The sequence below is a fragment of the Sturnus vulgaris genome, chromosome 29, assembly GCF_052056855.1.
Source record: "Sturnus vulgaris isolate bStuVul1 chromosome 29, bStuVul1.hap1, whole genome shotgun sequence".
Taxonomy (NCBI): Eukaryota; Metazoa; Chordata; class Aves; order Passeriformes; family Sturnidae; genus Sturnus; species Sturnus vulgaris.
Genome location: NC_142271.1, coordinates 441,127 through 462,519, shown reverse-complemented (window position 1 = coordinate 462,519; position 21,393 = coordinate 441,127). Strand labels below are relative to the sequence as shown.

General features: G+C 55.2%; 2 protein-coding genes across 7 annotated transcripts in view; one reads left to right on the top strand and one right to left on the bottom strand.

Annotated features, from left to right (window-relative positions):
* Positions 1-15,668, top strand: part of PPFIA4 (PPFI scaffold protein A4) — a 59,409-nt gene extending 43,741 nt beyond the window's left edge. For 4 of the 5 annotated variants that reach the window (XM_088180334.1, XM_088180331.1, XM_088180332.1 and 1 more), the window contains 18 exons: positions 1,743-1,884; positions 2,097-2,302; positions 2,733-2,973; positions 3,180-3,215; positions 3,801-3,934; positions 4,076-4,233; positions 4,860-4,953; positions 5,185-5,266; positions 6,022-6,222; positions 7,781-7,843; positions 9,193-9,219; positions 10,088-10,263; positions 10,884-10,981; positions 11,592-11,767; positions 11,992-12,060; positions 12,634-12,811; positions 14,015-14,102; positions 14,532-15,668. In XM_088180334.1, the coding sequence (XP_088036460.1) occupies positions 1,743-1,884; positions 2,097-2,302; positions 2,733-2,973; positions 3,180-3,215; positions 3,801-3,934; positions 4,076-4,233; positions 4,860-4,953; positions 5,185-5,266; positions 6,022-6,222; positions 7,781-7,843; positions 9,193-9,219; positions 10,088-10,263; positions 10,884-10,981; positions 11,592-11,767; positions 11,992-12,060; positions 12,634-12,811; positions 14,015-14,073 (2,140 nt within the window). In that variant the 3' untranslated portion in view covers positions 14,074-14,102; positions 14,532-15,668. The remainder of the gene's footprint in view (positions 1-1,742; positions 1,885-2,096; positions 2,303-2,732; positions 2,974-3,179; positions 3,216-3,800; positions 3,935-4,075; positions 4,234-4,859; positions 4,954-5,184; positions 5,267-6,021; positions 6,223-7,780; positions 7,844-9,192; positions 9,220-10,087; positions 10,264-10,883; positions 10,982-11,591; positions 11,768-11,991; positions 12,061-12,633; positions 12,812-14,014; positions 14,103-14,531) is intronic. The other variant, XM_088180333.1, reaches the window with a different exon arrangement.
* A 774-nt stretch (positions 15,669-16,442) lies between these two features.
* MYOG (myogenin) lies at positions 16,443-20,937 on the bottom strand. Of its 2 annotated transcripts, none has more exons than XM_088180317.1 (3): positions 20,466-20,937; positions 17,463-17,540; positions 16,443-16,564 (listed from the first exon to the last, which is right to left on the bottom strand). In XM_088180317.1, the coding sequence occupies exons 1-3, from the start codon at positions 20,935-20,937 to the stop codon at positions 16,443-16,445; spliced, it is 672 nt and encodes a 223-aa protein (XP_088036443.1). The 2 variants fall into 2 exon arrangements, with proteins under 2 accessions (XP_088036443.1, XP_014747453.2); XM_014891967.2 differs by having other exon boundaries at positions 17,463-17,544; positions 20,470-20,937.
* Between the last annotated feature and the right edge of the window lie 456 nt (positions 20,938-21,393).

The following is a 21,393-nucleotide window of genomic DNA, read 5'->3' as shown; positions in this document are numbered from 1 at the left end:
AGAATGATCCCCCAGCTGAAATGTCAGCTTTTGTCTAAGGTGTTTTTATCTGGTTTTAGCTGGGCAGCAGCTTGGCAGCAGCTCTGAAATCCCTGGAATTTGGGTTGTGCCTTTGACACACCAGGCTGGCCCAGCCATGCTGCTGCCTTGCTGCTTTATCTGCAGGCCTGTATCTGCCTTGCAAACTGCCTACCATGGTGGAAAACCACAATCTGCCTGGGGCTGCTGCTTTTGTCATCTTAAATTCACCTTAAACTAAACAAACCTCGAGTCTCCAATGCACTGTATGCGGGGAGTAATCACCCTGTGCCCTGTGCCCTTTGCTCAGCTCCCTGGTTGGGTTTTCAAGGCCAAGAGGAAGAACCAGGCAAAGTGGAGACATGGAATGAGTACCACGAGTGGCTCAAAGTGTCCTCGTGTCCTGCTGCTGCCCTGCTCTGCCTGGTATGGGACTCACCAGGTCCTGATCCTGAGCACCAGCGCAGGCAGGGAGGAGGAGGGTGAAGAAATCCCAGCTGGTTCCTGCTGGGAGATCCCAACTCCTGTCCTCACACCTGGGAGATGTTTCAAGTGGAATTTTATTCATTGAAATCACAGAGTCATTAAGGTTGGAAAAGTCCTCCAAGGTCATCAAGTCCAACCTTCACGCAAATACCAACGTTCCCACTAAATCACATCACAAAGTGCCACATCTACCATTTTTTGAACACTTCCACCACTGCCCTGGGCAGCCTGTGCTGGGTCCTGACCACCCTTTCCATTAAGAAAGTTTTCCCAATACCCAACCTGAATCTCCCCTTGAGGCCATTTGCCCTCATCCTCTCACTCACTGCCTGGGAGAAGAGATTCTCATCAGGGTATTTTCTCATGAAAATGTTGGAATAAACATAAAAAGGAGAAGAGCTCCCTGGCTGGCTCCGGCTGGATACGTGGGGATGGAGAGGACACAAGTTATGTTGAGAGATTCCAGCTGCTCTGGAGAGGGAGGGGCAGGAGGGGACTGTCCTGCCCTGGCTGCACAGCAGCCCCCCAGTGCAGGGGCTTTGGGCAGAACTGGCTGGGTGCCCCCATGGGTGCACAGAGAAGGGGAGGGAGCAGCAGGAGAGAGCCCAGCAGGGCCCAGGGCTGAACTTCTGACATTCTGGGAAAATTTGGAGTCTCCTGAGGTCAAAGGTCTCCAGAGGCTGCAGATTCCTCAGAAGGGGCAGCTCCAATCTCTGCTCTCTGAGCAGGGACAGGACTCAGGGAGCAGCTGTGCCAGGGGAGGCTCAGGCTGGAGCTCAGGGAAAGGTTCTTCCCCCAGAGGGTGCTGGGCGCTGCCCAGGCTCCCCAGGGAATGGGCACAGCCCCGAGGCTGCCAGAGCTCCAGGAGTGTTTGGACACCACTGCCAGGGATGGACAGGGTGGGATTGTTGGGGTGTCTGTGCAGGGCCAGGGGTTGGACTCGATTGCTGTGGATCCCTTCCAGCTCAGGATGTTCTGTGATTCAATGATACTGTGAGTGATTCTGTGAGTGCATTTGCAGGTCCCCTGTAGGGAAATGGGACACTTTTTTCCAGAGCCTGGTTTTGCATCCTTTCATGCTGAGCAGGCAGACATCGCTGGGATGGGCATTCCACAGTGCTCTTCTCCTCCAGCTCCTCCTCTTCTGTCCCACGAAGCCTGGGCTACAAGGGGAGCAGCCTGAGGGTTGAGGGTGTCCTGCACAGAGCAAAGTCCCCCACAGGGCTCTCTCTTCCCAGGTCCCACATGGGCAGTGCCACCGACCTGCGCTTCCCGCTGGGAGCTGTGGTCCATGCCCCAGCCGAGCCCTTCGGGGCAGCTCCAGGGTTGGCCCGGGCACAGAAGGGACGATTTGGTGCCCGGAGAGAGGAGCCAGCCAAGGTAAGTGCTGTGCACCGCAGCATTGCATCCCGGGATTAGGGTCAGATCCGGAGACACGGGGCAGTTTCCTTCCCTTGGTGCATTGATGGGAGAACATTGGAAAGGTTTCCTGTTGGGGTCATGTTGAGATGGGATTCCTGCATGGAGGTCACCAGCCTGGCGTTTGGAGATGTGGGAATGCTGTGTTAGGACTGTCGCCCTTGTTCCCCCAGGACTGGGAGCAGGCCCAGGCAAGTGGGGTCCTGGCCACGGGGCCTCACGCCTTTGACAGCGACCCCGACATCTCTGATGTGGACGAGGATGACCGTGAGACATTGTTCAGCTCCATGGATGTGCTCTCTCCTGGTGGGCACTCAGATGCCCAGACACTGGCCATGATGCTTCAGGAGCAGCTGGATGCCATCAATGAAGAGATCAGGTATGACCATGGCCAAAACTCACCACTGCCTTGTGCAGAAATGGCTCCAGGGAGACAACAAATAGCCAGGAGGCTCTGCTGGCCTAAAATTGGGGTCTTGGTGTGTCTTCAGCCAGGGAAATGGCTCCAGGACATCCAGCCACAGGGCTTGGTCCTTCCTGCCATGTCTCCCTGTCGCTCAGCTGCACCAGTGCTGGCTCAGAGGGTCATTATTTCAAACTATCATTATTTTATAAAAAGTCCTCCATGGATATTAAGAGGAATCAGGGTGTGTCTCAGCTCTGGTTTTTATGGATCCTGACGAGTCTTGCTGCCATTCCTGGAAATCGGGGGTTGAGGCACAGCACCAAGGTGCCTTTCCCCAGGACAGAAGTCCTGTGTCCGTGGGAAGGTGGGGAGCCAGGAGCCCTGAGCCCCGCTGCTCCTCCAGGATGATCCAGGAGGAGAAGGAGTCCACGGAGCTCCGCGCAGAGGAGCTGGAGACGCGGGTCACGAGTGGCAGCATGGAGGGCCTGAACCTCACCCAGCTGTGCAAGAGGGCCTCCATCCCCACCTCGCTGACAGCCCTGTCCCTGGCCAGCTCGTCCCCACCGCTCAGCGGCCGCTCCACACCCAAGCTCAGCTCCCGCAGTGCCGCACAGGACCTGGACCGCATGGGGATCATGACGTTGGTGAGGAGCCAGGAGGGGCTGGCGGGGGCTGGCTGTGAGGTGGGAGCGATGCCCGGTGTCTGCACAGGCCTGGGGAGGTGTGGGACAACGGGGTGCCCGTGTTTGCTGTCTCCAGCCTGGCAGCCTGGCCCCGGGACTGCTCTGGGGGGGTGCTCCATTAACTGCCCCCCTTTCTGTGTCTCTCTCGCTTTCCCCCTTGCAATCAGCCCAGCGACTTGAGGAAGCACCGGAGGAAACTGCTAGTGAGTGGCTCCCATCCCGTTGGTTTTTGTCCAAGCCCTTTTTCCAGCCTGCTCCTGGCTTTGTCCATACCAGGTCAGGGTGCAGCAGGCGCGGGATGGAGCTGGGGACCCCAGGGATTCAGCTGGAGGATCATGGGGATCCCAAAAGGTGCTTGGACCTCTTCCCGCCGGCAGCCTGGGGGGTCTGGCAGGACATGGGGAGGTTCAGAAAGCCACCGGGTCTTCAAACATTGTGTCCCCTCTGGCAACAGGGTGTCCTTGGGACATTCCCATCTGTGCTCCTCAGAGCCCTCTGATGAGGGCCAGCAGCTTCTGTCCCCACACCCTGTCCTGGACCATGGAGGTGCATCCTCTCACCCCCCATTCCCAGGATCTCAGCCATAGTGCCACATCCTCCCCATCCGCTTGGGCATCTGGAACCATTTCCAGAGCTCTCATTCAGGCCATTCCTGGAGCATGGCAAAGCCCCAGAGCTCTGGTGGCTCTTTTGGCCATGCCTCCATGGAGCAAGAGAGAGGCAGGCAGCAGGGCAAGGATGGAGCTGGGCTCTGGCGTCCCACCCTCATGACCTCTCCGCTTGTTCAGTCGCCTGCAGCTCGGGACGAGAGCCGGGAGGACAAAACCACCATCAAGTGTGAGACGTCTCCACCGTCTTCACCCAGGACACTGCGGCTGGAGAAGCTGGGCCACCCTGCCCTGAGTCAGGAGGATGGCAAGAGGTATGTGGAGACCCTTGGTGTCTCGTTTGGGGATTTACCTGAGGCCTACCTGGAATAGGTAGGCTGGGGTTTGCCATGGCTTGTGCCAGGCTCAAGAATAACCTAAAGGCTTAGCTCTTCCTCTCCCTCCTTCATCCCCAGTTCACTGGAGGACCAGGCCAGCAATCCCAGCAGCAGCCAGGACTCCTTGCACAAGGGCTCCAAGAGGAAGGGGATCAAATCCTCCATCGGGCGTCTGTTTGGGAAGAAAGAGAAGGGTCGCTTGATCCAGCTGAGCAGAGAAGGGGCCACGGGGCAGGGTCCGTGTGCAGCCCTGTGCCTGTCTGTGCCACACCCTCTGGCTCTGTCTGCCACTGCGGTGCTTTTGGGGTGACTGGGAGGGCAGGGACACCCCTGCTGGTTTGGGGATGTTGGGGCCATGGCAGCCTCAGGGAAGTTGGAGCTTGGTGTTTTCTCCCCTTGGCCTCTCTGGCCTGAGCATGGTGTCACCTTAATGCTCTGTCAAAGCTGGGGTGTGGATAGTGACCTCCTGTCAATGTATCTCATCTTTAATATCCCCAAATGTACTTCCCTCCCCGTGGATTTTGCAGAACCCTTTGGTAGGAGCTGGTTTTCCATTCCTATGTCCTTTACTGCTTCCATGTTGAGCATTGTTGGACTCAATGATCTCTCTGGGTCCCCTGCAGAAGGGACTATTCTGTGATTTTGGGATTCTGGGATTTGGAAATAGGAGGGATGGCAGAAGGGGGTCTGCTTGGGCTTCCCAGGGATGCGGGGGGCCATAGGGGTGGGTTGCAAAGGGACACTGTCAGCTCCTGTGCTGTCACTGTGTGGGGATGGTGAAAATGCCCACACGGGCCCTGGGGGATGTCATGCTGACCCAGGGACATCACATGGACCTGAGGGTGTCTTGCTTGCCCAACAGTGCTGCTGACTGACGTGGAAGGGGGCATCCAGGACCCCCTGGGACTGGGCAAGCTGGGGGCTCAGGCTGAGAAGGATCGGCGCCTGCGGAAGAAGTGAGTGAACTTCCTTCCCTACCCCAGCAAGAAACTGATCTGCTGAGAAGCCATGGCACAGGACTAGGAATTGCTGGGAAATCTTCTCTTCTTCACCCTCCCTTGGGCCTTGTTACTTCCTTCACAGCTTTGTCTCCAGCTGCTTCCTACTGTCAGGGTCTGTTCCCTAACAAGAACTTTCCCTTCCACACAAGCCCCCCATAAATCACTCTCCTGCTTCTGTTCCTGCAGGCACGAGCTCCTGGAAGAGGCTCGGAGGAAAGGGTTGCCCTTTGCCCACTGGGACGGCCCCACTGTTGTGTCCTGGCTGGAGGTGCGTGCACATGGATTGCCCCCGTGCTGTCCCCACAGCACCATGCCCCACCATGCTTGGCCCGTGCACATGGCTGCAAATCCTGGGAGAGCAAAGGAGATCCCTGGATCCCTCATAGAGCCTGTGGAGTTGTGGTTTTAGTAGAGCTTTGGGTTTGAGCACAAGTGTGATGAGGACTGGCTGAGGGAGCTGGGGGGCTCAGCCTGGATAAAAGGAGGCTCGGGGGGACCTTCTGGCTCTGCACAACTCCCTGACAGGAGGGGACAGCTGGGGGGGGTCAGGTTCTGCTTTGAAGGAACAAGGGACAGGAGGAGAGGAAATTGCCTCAAGCTGTGCCAGGAGAGGTTCAGGCTGGATATTGGGGAAAAGTTTTTCAATGAGAGGATAGTCATGCCCTGGGCAACTGCCCAGGGCAGTGGTGGGGTCACCATCCCTGGAAGTGTTCAAAACGTGTGGATGTGGCACTTGGGACTTGGGTAAGTTGTGTATGTAGCAGTGCTGGGGGAGTGGTTGGAACTCATCTGAGGGCGCTTTTCCAATCTTAATATGATTCTATGAAAAGCTCTGTGGGTGCTCCCTCCCTGTGCTGTGCCCATCAGGCACAGGGAGGCTGGGTCACCTCTGTAAGGTACAACCAAGCCCAGAATCCCCCATGGACATTCGCTTCGATACTGGGCTCTAGAGAGGGTGGCCTTGCCCCTGGCGCAGGAGCCAGGCTGGCAGTGCCAGGCAGTCACCGCTGTTCCTGTCCCCAGCTCTGGGTGGGGATGCCAGCCTGGTACGTGGCCGCGTGCCGGGCCAACGTCAAGAGCGGGGCCATCATGTCAGCCCTGTCGGACACCGAGATCCAGCGGGAGATCGGCATCAGCAACGCCCTGCACCGCCTCAAGCTGCGCCTGGCCATCCAGGAGATGGTGTCCCTGACCAGCCCCTCAGCTCCGCCCACCTCCCGCACGGTGAGTGCTCCCTGCACACGCCAGACCCCCATGGACCAGGCACTGTGCTCCCTGCACACGCCAGACCCCCGTGGACCAGGCACTGTGCTCCCTGCACACGCCAGACCCCCATGGACCAGGCACTGTGCTCCCTGCACACCCCAGACCCCCATGGACCAGGCACTGTGCTCCCTGCCCTCCTTTCCCTTGGGACCCCTTGACAATCGTGGCCTTGGAAGGGGTGGTGTCCCCTCATGGAGTGTTCAAACCGCTGGACATTCATCCCCCAGCACAAAGGTCATTCCCAGCTGGAGGCATGACTCACATGGGGTTGTGGGCAGGAGGCCAACCCTGCAAACAGCAGAACTCAAGGCCTGGCTGCCCTGGAGAGGATAAAACTCCATCCAAAGAGCAGAAATCCAAACATTCCTGATGTACAGGGATAGCTTGGTTACACACAGCCTCTTTCCCAATCATTTCAACACAAGCCTTCTCCATCTAAAATTCCTGGGGCAGCTCAGAGCAACCTTAGATGCCTGTCTTTGGTAGGATGGAGGGATTGTGTCTTTTGCTGATCCCCAAAGGTCTCGAGGGGTTAATGGTGGCCAAGTACTGCCAAAACACATCTGTGGACTTGCAGCTGGCAGAAGGGAGACTGCTATGTCCCCCTCAGCTGACTGTGTCTGGGGTCATAGCTGATGGGGACAGGCCTGCAGGCTCTTTGAGCATCACACTAAAGTGGAAAGGGAGATGAATGAAGGTCATCTCTGTTCTCTGTGGTTGCATGGACAGCCCAGGGTCCTCTCAGGCAGTGGGGTGTCACCAGGTTGAGCTGCAAGGATGTAGGATGTCCCCAGGATGGCTCCAAGGACAGGGTGGTCTGATCCTCAGCCAGCCTGAACTGAGCTTGGTTCCAACATGGTGCTAACAGAGGCTGGACAGGAGCCCAGGTGAGCCCAGGTGTGCTCAGGTGGGCAAAAAAGCCAAGGGCACCTGGGCTGTCCCAGCAGGCCCAGGGCAGTCCCATCCCCTGTGCTAGCACTGCTGGGGTCACACCTGGAATCCTGGGGGTGTTCTGGGCACTTTGTGACAACAGAGACCTGGAGAGGCTGGAACATGTCCAGGGAAGAGAACAGAGCTGGGGAAGGGTCTGGAGCACCAGGAGTGGCTGAGGGAGCTGGGGGAGCTCAGCCTGGAGAAAAGGAGGCTCAGGGGGGCTCTTCTGGCTCTGTACAACTCCCTGACAGCTGGGGGGGGTCAGGGTCTGCTCCCAGGGAACAGGGACAGGACAGGAGGAAATGGCATCAAGCTGTACCAGGTTCAGGTTGGATATCAGGAGAAATTTCTTCATGGAAAGGGTGGTCAGACCCTGGCACAGCTGCCCAGGGCAATGTGGGGTCACCATCCCTGGAAGATGGCGGATGTTGCACTTGAGGACATGGTGGTGGTGCTGGGTTGAGGGTTGGACTTGATATTTCAACCTTAATAATTCTGTGATTCCTTGACTCCATGGTGGTTGTGAACTGAGGCCATATTTCTGTGGTGGTTTGCTCTGACCCCTCTACTCTTTTCCCTGCAGTCCTCTGGAAATGTCTGGGTCACCCATGAGGAGATGGAGAACATGGCAACTTCCACCAAGACGGTGAGGTTGGGCAGCCCCCAGGGCGCTGGGGGAAGCCCCCGGGGTGTCAGGGTCCGAGTAGCTCCAGGTGTGTTAACCCAGAGTGAGGGGGATCCTTCACATATTAGTTCTTGGCCAGCTTCCTGCAGCTCTTTAGAAACCTTCTTTCAACCTTTAATGTCCCAGCAATTTCTAAAAATAGTTTAAACTGCATCAATTTTTTTTCCTTCTGGATTTCACTGGGTTTCCAGAGCAGCCTGGCTGTTTGGGAGTTAAAGACAAAACCCAGGAGTGATCTCAAGACACATGAGATCCCCAAGTCATTCTGCACCCAGTCATGGTCTAATTCTCCCACTGACATCAGCACACCCAAGTATTGTCCCCACCGTGTGTCCCTGCCACTGGCTGACAGCTTGGGGTTCCTTGCAGGGGTGTGTCCATGCTCCCAAAAGCTCTGGCTTCTTTGGAGAGATGGAGCCACACTCCCTTCTCTACAACCTAATCACCCCCTATCTGTGTCAGAGCAGGGCAACATTTTGGATTTGTGTGGGAATTGTGTGTCCAAGGCCAGGTTGGCACTCACTGGGATAGTGGAAATTGTCCCTGCCCATGGATGGATAGGATGAGCTCTAAGGTCCCTTCCAGTACAAACTAGTTTGGGGTTCTCTGAAATAGACATTTTATTAAAGCTTTTTTTGAGTAGCAGGGATGTGCCACTGTACCTTGGCAGGTTCTGTGAGACTGAGGAAAACCAGCACAGGTTGGCAAAGGAGGGAATAGCTACAAAATCAGCAAATTGGCTTGGGCAGCCCCCTGCAGGTTGTGACAGATGTACTGAAGCTTAATTCTCTTTCACCCATCTGACCTGAGGGGACCTAAGAACTCTCTCTCTTTCCCAGAGAGCATGAATGAGCTCCAGGGTCGGTGCCATCTCCAGCCCAAGCCTCATCCTATCTTCTTCTCCTTCTCCTTCTCCTTCTCCTTCTCCTTCTCCTTCTCCTTCTCCTTCTCCTTCTCCTTCTCCTTCTCCTTCTCCTTCTCCTTCTCCTTCTCCTTCTCCTTCTCCTTCTCCTTCTCCTTCTCCTTCTCCTTCTCCTTCTCCTTCTCCTTCTCCTTCTCCTTCTCCTTCTCCTTCTCCTTCTCCTTCCTTTTTTTCATCCTGTATTTTTGGTTAGAGTTCGAGTGGGAACCAGGCCCAGCAGGGTCGGGGTGTCCCAGCACCCTGGGGACAAGGCTGAGGTCCCCAAGCCATAAGAGTGAGCCCTGTCTCCAACGTGTCCCTCTGTCCTGTGAGGTCCATGCCCAGTGCAGGGCCACCAGGTACTGACTTCACTGTCCTTTCTGTTGACATGCTGCGTGTGTCACACTAGGACACAGAGGAAGGCAGCTGGGCACAGGTGAGGTCCCTGTGCCACCCTTGTCCGTGGGCGGTGCATGGGGTGGTCGGGGGAGAGCTGGGCGCCCCAGGGTATCTTGGGGCATTGATGTTCGCCAAGGCCTTACAGGCTTTACCTGCACCCCGTGGCTGCTTCTCTGGGCCATCTCTCAGGTACAGGATGTCCTCCTGGGCCCTTCTCTGCTCCAGGCAGTGGCTTTTCCTCTGTGAGATCCAGAGCCTGTGTTAAGAACCCCCACCTATGTGACCACCTAGCATGCAGGCAGGATTCCAACTGCACATTTACTTTTCACCTATTTTGTAGCCCCAAGTCCCTGCAGATGATTTTTATGAAAAAGGTGGGAGGAAAGAGTCCTGCTTGGATCCATCTCTTCTGATTTTATCCCTCTCAAATGTTTTACTTTCCTTTTGGTGGATTTTAATTCATTTTGGACCCAAAATCAGTTTGCAGTGGTAGTGAATGGATTTTTTTTCCCAAAAGTGATCCTTTGTTTTGTTTTGTTTTGAAGTCATAAAGTAGAGATTCTTAAAGTAGATATTCTTAAAAATCGGTTGGGAATGCACTGGAACCTGTTTCTCAGCTGTTTTGTCTTTCAATGAACGTGCTTTTTCCAGAGGCAGCTGCTCATAAAGTCCAGTTGTCCCTTGCCATTACTTTTGGCTACTGCTTTGTCTCCTGGGGGGACATGAGACCATGGCCAACAGGACTGTTCCCTCCAGCTCCCTCAGTATCACCCAGGGCTGAGTCCTCTGGCCTGGGTTTAGCCTCAGGACACAGTGACCCTCCTGGGCTCTCACTGATTCCCTGGGATTCTGTAGCTCCACCAAGCCCTGGGTTCTCCCCAGTTTCTCCATGTGCTTCTGTGCAGACATTGGCCTATGGGGACATGAACCATGAGTGGATTGGGAACGAGTGGCTGCCCAGCCTGGGCCTGCCCCAGTACCGGAGCTACTTCATGGAATGCCTGGTGGACGCACGGATGCTGGACCACCTCACCAAGAAGGACCTGCGGGTGCACCTGAAGATGGTGGACAGCTTCCACCGGTGAGTCCTGGCCCCTGGAGCTCCCCAGCATGCACATGGAGCAGAGAAGGGGGGATTTGAGGGATTCTCCCCTGTCTTGGGCAGCCTTGGACGGCTCTTCTGGGCTGGACTCACCACCTTGAGCTGGGACAGGTCTTAGGGGCAGAAGTTCTCCCTCACCTCACTCCTTGCTGCAGAATTGCAGAGGATCAGGCCTTCCCCAGGCTGTGAAGCAAACCATGGGCAAAATTTCAGGTTCATCCCAGCTGGTGCTCCACTGCTGTCTGCCAGCAGCCCAGTGGGCCTGCCAGGGTCACCTCCAGGGATGAGCCCTTCATCCTGAAGCAGCCCCCATGGGCTGGTTCCCTCTTCCCTCTGCAGCCCCCAAGCGTGAGGACTGTTTGGATCTGTGTGCTCACAGGCAGCTGGAGCAGGCTCAAACTGATGCAGTGGGGAATTGCCATGGAAGGGAGGGACATTCCCCCTTTTCCAGCTTTGGGTTGTGTCTTACCCATCCCTGGTCTGAAGCATCCTTTGGGCATGTGGGGAGCACGCAGAGAGGGGAGTCCCTTCTCGGGTCCCTCCCAGCTGTGTGTCCTGGAGGGCTGGGTGACCCCTTGTGTCCCTTGGTGTTGTTGCAGCACCAGCCTCCAGTACGGCATCATGTGCCTCAAGAGGCTCAACTACGACCGCAAAGAACTCGAGAGGAGGCGAGAGGAGACGCAACATGAAATCAAAGGTCAGCACCCCCTGTCCAGTTCCGGAACAGGAGAAGAGAAACCTCCCAGGAGATACCCAGGGCTGGTCTCTCTTGTATCTCTTATTTTTAACCCATTATTTCTGAGCCCACAGGGCTGTTCTCCTGAGGGACCTTTCTACTCTTCCAAGTGCCTTTATCAGCAGGTCCCAGGCAGGCATGAGGAGGGAGGAAGGGAAAACAAAGATGCAACCTGAGTATCTCATGATCTTCTCTGCCCTTTTCACTACGGAGGACATCTCCAGCTTGCTCAGCCTCCCCTTCCTCGTCACTGTCCTGAGATTCCCTGTGCATCTGGTTGCTGTTTGGATTACATCTCATTATTGATAATGCCCCTAATTACATCAGCAGCTGTGGATTCTTAGGATTAATTTTCACAGTTGTTTTCTGTCTGTTATTTCAGCTTTGAGCTTGGTAAATTGAACTGAGCTGTTTGTGGCACTTGAGTTCCTGGTTTTGCTGCTGACTTGGGAAGGAGAGTCCCAGGATCATCCTGGGGCAAAGGGAAAGGGCCTCAGGACATCCCCGGACCTCCTCAGAGCCATGAGTGTGGTGTGAGGTGGCCCTGAGCCATATCCTTGCTGTCATGCAGATGTGTTGGTGTGGACCAACGACCAGGTCATTCACTGGATCCAGTCCATCGGGCTGCGCGAGTACGGGAACAACCTGGTGGAGAGTGGCGTGCACGGGGCCCTGCTGGCCCTCGATGAGAACTTTGACCACAACAGCCTGGCCCTTGTGCTGCAGATCCCCACCCAGAACACCCAGGTAGGAGCAGTATCCTTGGGGGATTTTGGAGAAGAGTGGCCAGTGTGCGATGTAGCTGTGGTGTGACTGCACCAATGTCACCAACTCAGCTCTGCCTTTCAAAGCAGAGCTCTCCTATGGCACGGGGGCTCTTTCTGTCACACTCAGGCTTTCCTGGGATGGAAGTTTGGGCTGGAAGCACGTTCCCCATTGATGTGGGATCATCATTTTTTGGTTAATTGCAGGCTCGACAAGTGCTGGAGAGGGAGTTCAACAACCTGCTCGCCTTGGGCACGGACCGGAGGCTGGATGATGTGAGTGCCAAACCTCTCCAAGTCCTGTGTAACTGGGGAAGGACATGGGGGTGTTGATGGATGAGAAGCTCAACGTGCCCCAGCCACGTGCTCTGGCAGCCCAGAACCCCCCTGTGCTGGGCTGATCCCCCAGCGTGGGCAGCAGGGCAGGGGGGGATTCTGCCCCTGTGCCCCACTCAGGTGAGACCTCACCTGCAGAGCTGCCTCCAGCCCTGGGCTTCCAGCACAGGAAGGACCTGGAGCTGCTGGAGTGAGCCCAGAGGAGGTGCTCTGAGGGCTGGAGCTCTTCTGTCATGAGCCCAGCATCCCTTGGAGTCTTACTGGGACTTTTGTGTTGATGTCTCCAAGGCATCATTGCAGGCAGGCTGTAGGGAAGAGACAGATGAGCTGGAAAGGGTAAAGCCAATGCCGTGGGATCCCAGCAAGCTGTCCTCTGTCTTTGGCCCAGTTTGATCCCACACTTCGCTAGCTCTGGCCACCAAGGACAGGCATACCCCTGTTAGCTGGTGTCTCACAGGGGCAGGAGGTGCTGCTGGCACTGACCCCAGGCCCGTCACACGCTGTTCCCTGCAGGGTGATGACAAAACCTTCCGTCGGACGCCGTCCTGGCGCAAGCGCTTCCGCCCGCGGGATGTGCACAGCATCAACCTCCTCAGCGGCTCTGCTGAGACCCTCCCTGCCGGCTTCCGTGTCACCAGCCTCGTGCCACTGCCCCCTCCAGCTGCTCCAGCCAAGAAAATGCCCCCGGAAGGTGGGTCAGCCCTTCTTCAGAGGGTCCTCTCCCACCCCTGCTCAGATTCTTGGAATGTGAGGAAGGATGTGCCACCAGGAGAGGAAAGGGAGGGAGAAGGAGAAGGAGAAAGAGAAGGAGAAGGAGAGGGAGGGGGAGGGGGAGAGGGAGAGGGAGAGGGAGAGGGAGAGGGAGAGGGAGAGGGAGAGGGAGAGGGAGAGGGAGAGGGAGAGGGAGAGGGAGAGGGAGAGGGAGAGGGAGAGGGAGAGGGAGAGGCTTGCTGGTCACCCAAGATGCTCAATCCATGTAATCCTGGAGTTGTGGCCTGCTGGAAATGTTTTTTCTGGGAGGGTTACTTCAGACCTGTTAGTTCTTGGTTATGAACTACAAGGACAAGTTAGGGGCCAAGACTGGGGCATGAAGTGAGATATGTCACCCATGGGCTGCCAGAATGCAGGAGCCCAGTCTGGGCTAGTTTTCTCCAATCTCCCTATTGGTAACCACCCCCAAAGGGATATATTAAATGGCTCCATTTGCCTGAGCTCTCCCAGGGCTGACAGGCCCTGCTGGGACACCCATGCTGCCCATGCTGCTGACTGTCCTGTCTTATGTCCCAGGATCTGCCCCCTCCACGTAACTCCTTTCTTCAAGGTGTATTGGTCCCTTCCAAAGCTGTAGGGAGGCAGAAGCTCCAGCCAGGTCATCCCAATTTGTCCCCTGGACCAGGCACCCTGGTCTCACTGTCCCAAGGCAGCAGCTGCTCCTGGCTTCAGCAGGCTCAGAAATGAGGGTGGAATGAGAATTAAAAAGCTGTGCACTCACCTTCCAACTCCAAACCTCAGGCTCAGCTCTTCTCATGACTCCAGTTTGCTCAAATGTCCCAGCTTTCCATACAGCAGTTTGGGTCAAGCTTCTGTTTGACCTTTTCCACCCCATTCCCAGAAGCTGCAGTTCCCACCTGGCTGAGGACAGTGAAACCTGGGACAGAATCCCACCCAGATGGGGAGCAGGGTGCTCGCTGCCCAGGAGCAGGGATGGCAAGTGGCAATTCCCTAAATACCCTGGAGCCTCAGGAGCATCCGAGCTGGCCAAACGTGGCTCTTCCACTGACCCTTATCTTCACGTGGCTGTGGTGCACAGATGCTGCTCAATACACAGGATTTGGGAAAGCAGGGGGCTAATTGGAGCAGTCAATAATTGCTTTGCTCTTTGGTTCCCTTCCAGTCGGTGCCTCCGGGTCCCCAAGGCTGGAGACCTCCACGGTCCGAACGTACTCGTGCTGAGGGTCAGTGAGATGGGAGCCAGGCCCTGGGTGAGTGTGAGGCCCTGGAGCTGGCTGGGGACGGAGGGCAGAGCAGGAGTCCCAGCAGCCCCCAGGCAGGGGGCTGCCCTCACCAAGATTTGCCTGGCCATGGAGGGCTAGGGAGACCTCAGTGGTGGGGAAGCTGCTGCTGCCTGAGGCTCACAGAGATGGTGCAGGAGGGATGCTCAGCATCCCACCACCTGTGGTTTGTCCACTCTTGGACAGATGGCTCCACTGGGGACCCCAGGATGCCATCCCATGGGGCTCCCACTTGGGTGAGGGAAGGATAGTCAAGCACTTCAGGGAGGCTCCTGGGATCCTGCTGTGCCCTATGCCAGGAGGATCCAGTGCTGATTCCATCTGGGTTTGTGGGCCAGTGGATACACGGGTGGAGCTGAGCCAGCATCCTCACGGGGCCTTTCCCACTTTGCTCCTCAGCAATCTCCATGTCCGTACACCACGTGCTGGCTGCCTTCCAGGACGAGAGCCCAGCCTCTGCCTGTTCCTTCGCCCAGACCCACAGACTGTCACTGCTGCGGACCGACAGGATCAGTCCCTCCTGCTCGTGCACCCCCCGCTTTCCCTGGCTCCTGTGGCTCCCGCTGTGGCCTGTCCCCCACTTCTCCCACACTGGCTGGGCTGTGGATGTGCTCCGGGTGCCATCCTGGCGTGGTGCAATTTGGGGAGCAGCACATACACCCCCAAAATGTCTGCAAAGTTTGGAAGCCTCTCTCCTGCCTGGTTCATTTTGCCAATCTGCCACGGGGCTGCACTGACTCGCCCAAGCCCTGAGCATCAGGGATGCTGCTGCCCACAGGACTTGAAGCCAAGGAAGATTCAGGCTCGTGAAAATCCTCCCTCTAGGGAGGCCGGGCAAGGAGCTGCCCTTGGGGGGGCCGGGGCAGTGCCAGGGATGGTGCTGGGTGGGACAAAGGGGGCCCAGTGTGAGGTGAGGAGGGCAATGTTTACCCAGGGCTGGGCGGGCAAGGTGCTGATTTTGGTGCTGCCAGGTGCCCTGTTCGGGGGGACTGTGCCTGGGACTTCCCCACACGGATCACGGGGATGGTGCCCAGCACCCACGGGAGAGGGGACCCTCCTTGGGTGCCTGGGGTGACAACAGGAGCCCCCCTCTGCCCCCAGGACGTGCCCACCCTTCCCCTCCAGGTGCAGAGGAGATGCTCTCCCCTCCTGCCTCCTAGCAGGGGTCAGTCCAGGAGACTCTTAACTCTTCCCATTTCTTCCCCGTAGGGTAGGATCTCTTCGTCTCCTCATGCCACGTTTGCCTTGTGTGGCCCCTATTTCTGATGTGATATTTATTGATGGCTGGAATGACCTTATACTTATCATGTGCTGTCTGGAAGTGCAATATCTGAGAGACTCTACAGTCACAACGTCTTTTCGGTGTATCATTTGCCTAATACAGTATTAAATATTTTTTTAATTTGAAGAGTCAGTGAGCCCTTTATATCGATGCCCTATTTCTTTCGTCATATTATTGGTACTGCATGGACTCCAAACCCTGGATCGGGTCAGGAAAGGATGTATGTGTGTTCCAATAAACAGGATTTTAAAACAGTGCTGGCTTTGAGCCTTCTTTGTAGAGCCCAAATTAAAAATATCATTAATCTCTAGCTTCCTCAAGATCTTTGGGGCACAAGGCTCAACCCCAGTTAAACACCAGTGAAATCACTGGTCGGCGTAGGGCTGACCAGTGTAGTGTAGTGTGACACATCCAGTTCCCAGCTGAGTGACTATGCTGAGGTCCAGCTGGATTAACTGATAGGAAAATCTGCAACCTGGATTTGGGGATTGTGGAACTGGGGAGATCTACACAGAGCAGGACAACTGTAAAAGAAACCCCAAGCTGTCCAAACAAGAATGCCTTTATTTAAAAAAGAATCCAAATAAGTTAGCAAAAATAATAATTAAAAAAAACCCTAAATGGCAACTGCACACAGCGTTCAGTAGAAAAGACAGGCGGGCTCCAGGTTGGCACCACCGGACACCGGCCGGAGAGAGGCCTTGGTCAAGGAACATCTGGAAAACTCAGCAAAGCGAAGGCAGCACACACATTGGCCCCAAACCCGCCCATGACCGGCGGGGCAGGGGAGCAGGACCTGGCCCCAGGCAGCCCCTCCAGGACCTGCAGCCACTCTGGTGCTGCCCCATCCCACCTCTGCCTGTTCTTCCAGCCCAGCAGGAGCTCCGCAAGGAGTGGGAAGGGAGCCGAGTGGTGTCAGCCCATGACACTGGAGGGAGGGGTGGATGTGATTTCCAGTGGCTGGACCCTTCTGGCATCTCGTTCCCACCCCGTTACCATCTCAAGGAGCTGCTGGGGTTTGTGCCAGCTCAGTTTTGACCCCGCTCCTCTGGGAATGTCACGGCCACGTCCTCCACGGCAATGTTCTCCACGATGGAGGACAGCGAGTGCAGGTTGCGCTCCTCAGCTGCCTCATCAGCCAGGAGGTGATCTGGGGAGACAGAGGGGTGAGGACACTGCTGGGAATGGGATCTGGGGGAGCAAGGATAGGGACATTGCTGGGAATGGGGACTGTGTGCTGGAGATGGCTCCTGGTTCTTCTCAGCGGGTTGTAGGTTAATGGTGAGCCTGGCTGAGGGCTGGATTTGATGATCCTTTGCACCCCTAACAATTTGTTGATTCTTTTCTACGATTCTGTGACCCTCATGATCCCCCATATGGCCAGAGTGACCTAGGGACCTTGCTGCCAGCCCCCACCCTGGGGAAGGATGAGAGAGCAACAGGGAATGGAACTTTTGGACCCTTTATAGGTTTTAATCTCCACTGGAAAATGAGATTTAAGTTTCTGTCTTGTGGGGAAAATAACAGGTGGATTTGGCAGGGGTGGGGATAATGGCAAGCATGGAAAAAAAGACCAGCAGCTGCCGAGGGCTTGCAGGGAGGGAAGGGGGGCTGGGACAGCACTGCCCAGCCACGCCCAGCAGCACAGACAGCAAAGTCAAGCCGAGGGATGGCAGCAGATGAAAGCCTTGATGGGGATGAAGGCACCCCGGCCCCGGCTGCTGCAGCCAAATTTCTCAGCTCCCAAGGGTTGGTGTTTTGGTGAAATCAGGGCTGGGAGAACCCTGAATTGCTGAGCATTGAGCCAAGGAGGTGCTGTAATTTTTGAGCTCCTCACTCTGCAGCAGTGGGACGGGGAGAGAAGGACAAGGTTCCTTCTGTCCTTTGCTCCAAGTATCTCCTGCCCAGGGGGAAGCGGGGGTTGGCTCAGTGATGCTCTGCTCTGGAGCTGCGGTGTTCCCGCTGTTCCTGCTCCCTGCAGAGCCCAGCGAGGCCTGGGATACCCCAGGGAGGCGAGGAGGAAGAGGATGCCCAGGGGAGGGAGGTACCTGCGGGGTTGGTGCCGAACTCCAGCTGGCTGCTCCACTCGGGGCTGCAGGAGGAGCTGCCGGATCCGCACTCGCTGGCTGCCTGCAGGAGCCCCGAGCAACCGTGTGTCACCTCCACCGAACCCCACTGTCACCCCCAAAACACCCATCCCACATCATGACACCCCTGTGGAGGGGAGCACGCCCCTCCCTACCTGGAGGAGCCTACAGCATGCAAAGGTCCCCAGGACCCATCAGGCCCAGGTGCTTCCTTTACCATAAAGGCTGAAAAATCTCCTTTACTTGGGACACTGGCCACAGAGAAATGGGGCTCCCCGCTCACTGCAGGTAAAAAGGTGCCTCTTTCCCCACTGATTTTGAAAAAGGGCTGAGACAAGCAAATGTCCTTGGGCAAAACACCTTTTCGTTGAGAATCACCCTAACCAGGCTCATTAAAAATAATACACGGGCTGGATGCCCTCAGGCAGTCCCGAGGAGGGGGATTGGGAAAGGCTTTTGGCTGTTTGATTTGTGGATTTGGGGCTGAGTTGTTATTTTAGAGAAAAGAGCTGACAGCATGAAAAATGAGAACATTATTCAGCAAAGCTCAGAATTCACTTTTTTTGGACCGTGTCTTTATCTGGGAGTGGGTGTCAGCTCAGGTAAAACCCCAAACGTGATTTATATGAGCAACCCAACTCTTTGTATAGCAAACTGGAATGGCACTTTGGCTCTACAAGCTCATGGCAGTATGGGATAATTAATTAGCATTTGGACATATTTCCCATTAAAGCAGGAAATTCTTACAGAAACGATCTTTTTTTCTCTCAAAATAATGGCTTGTGCATCAATATGTGAACCCCTGGCTACAGCTGGGAGAAGACGCAGCTCAGAACAGAAGTGACAAAGGGGCAGCTCAGCACAGTTTTGGGCACATTTGCAAATCCAAGTGGATTCTGGGAAGTGGATACTGGATTCTGGTATCCAAGTGGATTCTGGCATTAAAGTGGATACTAGGAAGTCCCACAGATATGTAGGATGGAGCCTAAATACTTTTATCATTCCTTTATTCAGCATTAAATTGGACTACCTGGATACCTACTGATTCAGCCCTTAAATCCTTTAGTCCAGAAGGAGATGTGGGATGATTCCCTCTTCTGGGCCTCTGATAAAGTCCTTCCATGTCTGTACCTGCATATATCTATATCTATATCTATATCTATATCTATATCTATATCTATATCTATATCTATATCTATATCTATATCTACCTATATATATATATCTGTATCTATCTGCAACTATATCTATATCCATATCTATATCTATCTATATCTCCATATGTATATGTCATATTTATATCCATATCTACATTACATATTTCTGTACCTATATCACCCACATCTACATTATCTATATCTCCATAATCTGTATCTAAAGATATACCTGTATGTCATTTATATATCTATAATCTGTATAATCTTTATGACTGTCTATATTATCTATATGTATTTATATAATCTATCTGTAATTTGTATCTATCTCTAGAGCTATCATATCCATATCAATTTCATCTCTATCTAATTTATCTATATGATCTCTAGATCTGTAGAACCAATATGATCAATGCCTATACCAATACATGCCCTATAGCTATGTATTCCATCTGTATTGATCATCTCCCCCTACACCTGTAGCTGTAGTTCCAGCTCTCTGTGCATTCCCAGATCCATACCTCAGAGCAGCAGGGAAGCACCTGCCCAGCCATCACAGGAACCAGGGGCCAGATGAAAATACCTCTCAAAAACTTGGTTAAATGACCAAAGTCTTGTGGAGTGGCAGGTCCTGTCTCTCTGGGGGTGGTGGCAGGACACAACAACTGAGTGTCCTCAGCCAGTGCCCAAAGCCAGTGCCCACCCTTAGGTCCTAGAAACCAGAGGTGTTCCTGTGCTATCCCTCTCATCCCTTTCTTTGCCTGAGTGTGAGCAGGGAGTGTTAATTTTATTTTATATTTTATGCTTTATATTTTTTATATATTTCATATTTGTATTTCTATTTTTGTATTTAGTATTTAATATTGTGTTAACCTCTCTAACTCTGCCCTTCCCCAGGTGTAACCAGCACATTTTGTTAAATGTTATGTTACGTTACATTATGTTATGTTATATTTCCATTTAGTTTAGTTCTATGCTGTTTACTTATTTTTCACCATTCCCAGCCCTCCCCAGCCCAGGCTTATCACCCACATGCATGGCCCCAAGGCACCCATTCACAGGGACAGAGTGGCAGTGCCCTCTTTCCCACAGGGATGTGAGCACTCGGCAGGGTTGGGTCACTTTCTCCGTGCCGCCATGCACAACACACTCACACATCCACCAGTGTCCTAAGATGGCAGCATCTGCCTCACCCCAGAGCTGGGGTCCTGTGCCCTCTCCCTCAGCAGGACTCAGTGCCCCAAAGCTTCTGCAGTGCCTCTGCTCAGGGTTACACCCACAGGGTATCACCTCCATAGAGCAATGTCCCCATAGAGAATCACTCCCCTATGGCATCACCCCCAAAAGGCCTTCACCCCGAAATGGCATCAACCCCTTAAAGCATCATCCCGTAGAGCGCTGCCCGTATAGAATGGCACCCCGAAAGGACATCACCCCCATAGAATGTCATTCCCATATGGCATCAACCCCGTAGAGTGTCACCCCCATAAGGCATAGCCTCCGTAGGGCATTGTCCCCATAGAGCATCTCTGCCGTAGAATGGTACCCAAGGTGACCCCACATCAGGCATCACCCCCATAGAGCATCACTCCTAAATGTCATCCCCTTACAGAGCATTGTCCATAGGTATCACCCCATGGAAAGTCACCTCCACAGGGCATTGTCCCCACAGAGCATCAGTCTCATATGGCCCTTGTCCCATAGAGTGTCACCCCGAAACGGCATCAGCCCCATAGAGCGTCCCCCCACGGGGCACCAACCCCCCGCACCCGGGGGACAGGCTGGGTACCCAGGGGCCAGCTGGGGGCACTCACGGCGAGCTGGGGAGGGAAGCGCAGGTCCCGCTGGTCCCGCTCCTGCTGGTTGAGTGAGCTGAGCAGGCTCTGGAGCCGCTCGATGTACTGGATGGCGCTGCGCAGGATCTCCACCTTGGGCAGCCGCTGGTTGGGGTTCAGGAGCGTGCTGCGCTTCAGAGCCTCGAACGCCTCGTTCACCTTCTTGAGCCGCCGCTTCTCCCGCAGCGTGGCGGCGCGCCGCCGGTCCATGGACACGGATTTCCTCTTGCACACCTTGCAGGCCCAGGGCAGGCACTGCCCAGGACAGTGCTCTGCCAGCGCCTCCTTGTCCTCGGGGGCCCCCCTGGCCTCGGCACACAGGGCAGCCTCGGCGCGCTCGGGGAACGCCGCGGGCTCGTAGCCCTGCAAGCGGGAGCCCAGAAAGTTTTCCCCATCGTAAAACCTCTGCTCCGGGAAGAAGTACGGGTTGGTCTCGAAGAGCTCCATGGGCGGCTCGGGGACGTGTGCGCGGCTCGGGGACGGCTGCTCCCTCTTCCCGCGCCAACTGCTTGGTGCCATTTAAACCCCGGCGCTGGCATTAAATCACGGAGATAAATATAGAAAACCCAAAGGAAACCTGAGCCCACCCTAAGCTGCTGCCTCACATCAAAACTTGTCCGTCTGATTCCATGTGCTCTCCCCACGGGGATTACAGTGCCCGGCCCGGCTGGGCTGCAGGGGCTGGCACGGCGGCGGGGTAGCTCTGCTGGACCCGAACAAGGGCTTTGTGTGAGCCCCGAGGTGCCGCTTCCCCCCGGCATTCCTGCGTCATCTGGTCCCTTCAGTTATGGCTGGTGGCTGGCTTGGCCGAGCCGTGGTGGCCTCGTGGCCAGTGTGCCTGTCCAGGACACCCCCATCCCTTCACGCTGCCTCACGGGATCCCACGGCATCCCAAATCTGTGC

Bases quoted from the DNA above. Each gene is read 5' to 3' on its own strand.
- MYOG (XM_088180317.1), bottom strand. From the start codon at position 20,937: ATGGAGCTCTTCGAGACCAACCCGTACTTCTTCCCGGAGCAGAGGTTT. The intron at 17,541-20,465 runs GTGCCCCCAGCT...TCCTGCAGGCAG, and splicing joins CCCTCCCCAGCTCGCCGTGA to CCAGCGAGTGCGGATCCGGC. The intron at 16,565-17,462 runs GTACCTCCCTCC...CTGTCTCCCCAG, and splicing joins GTTCGGCACCAACCCCGCAG to ATCACCTCCTGGCTGATGAG.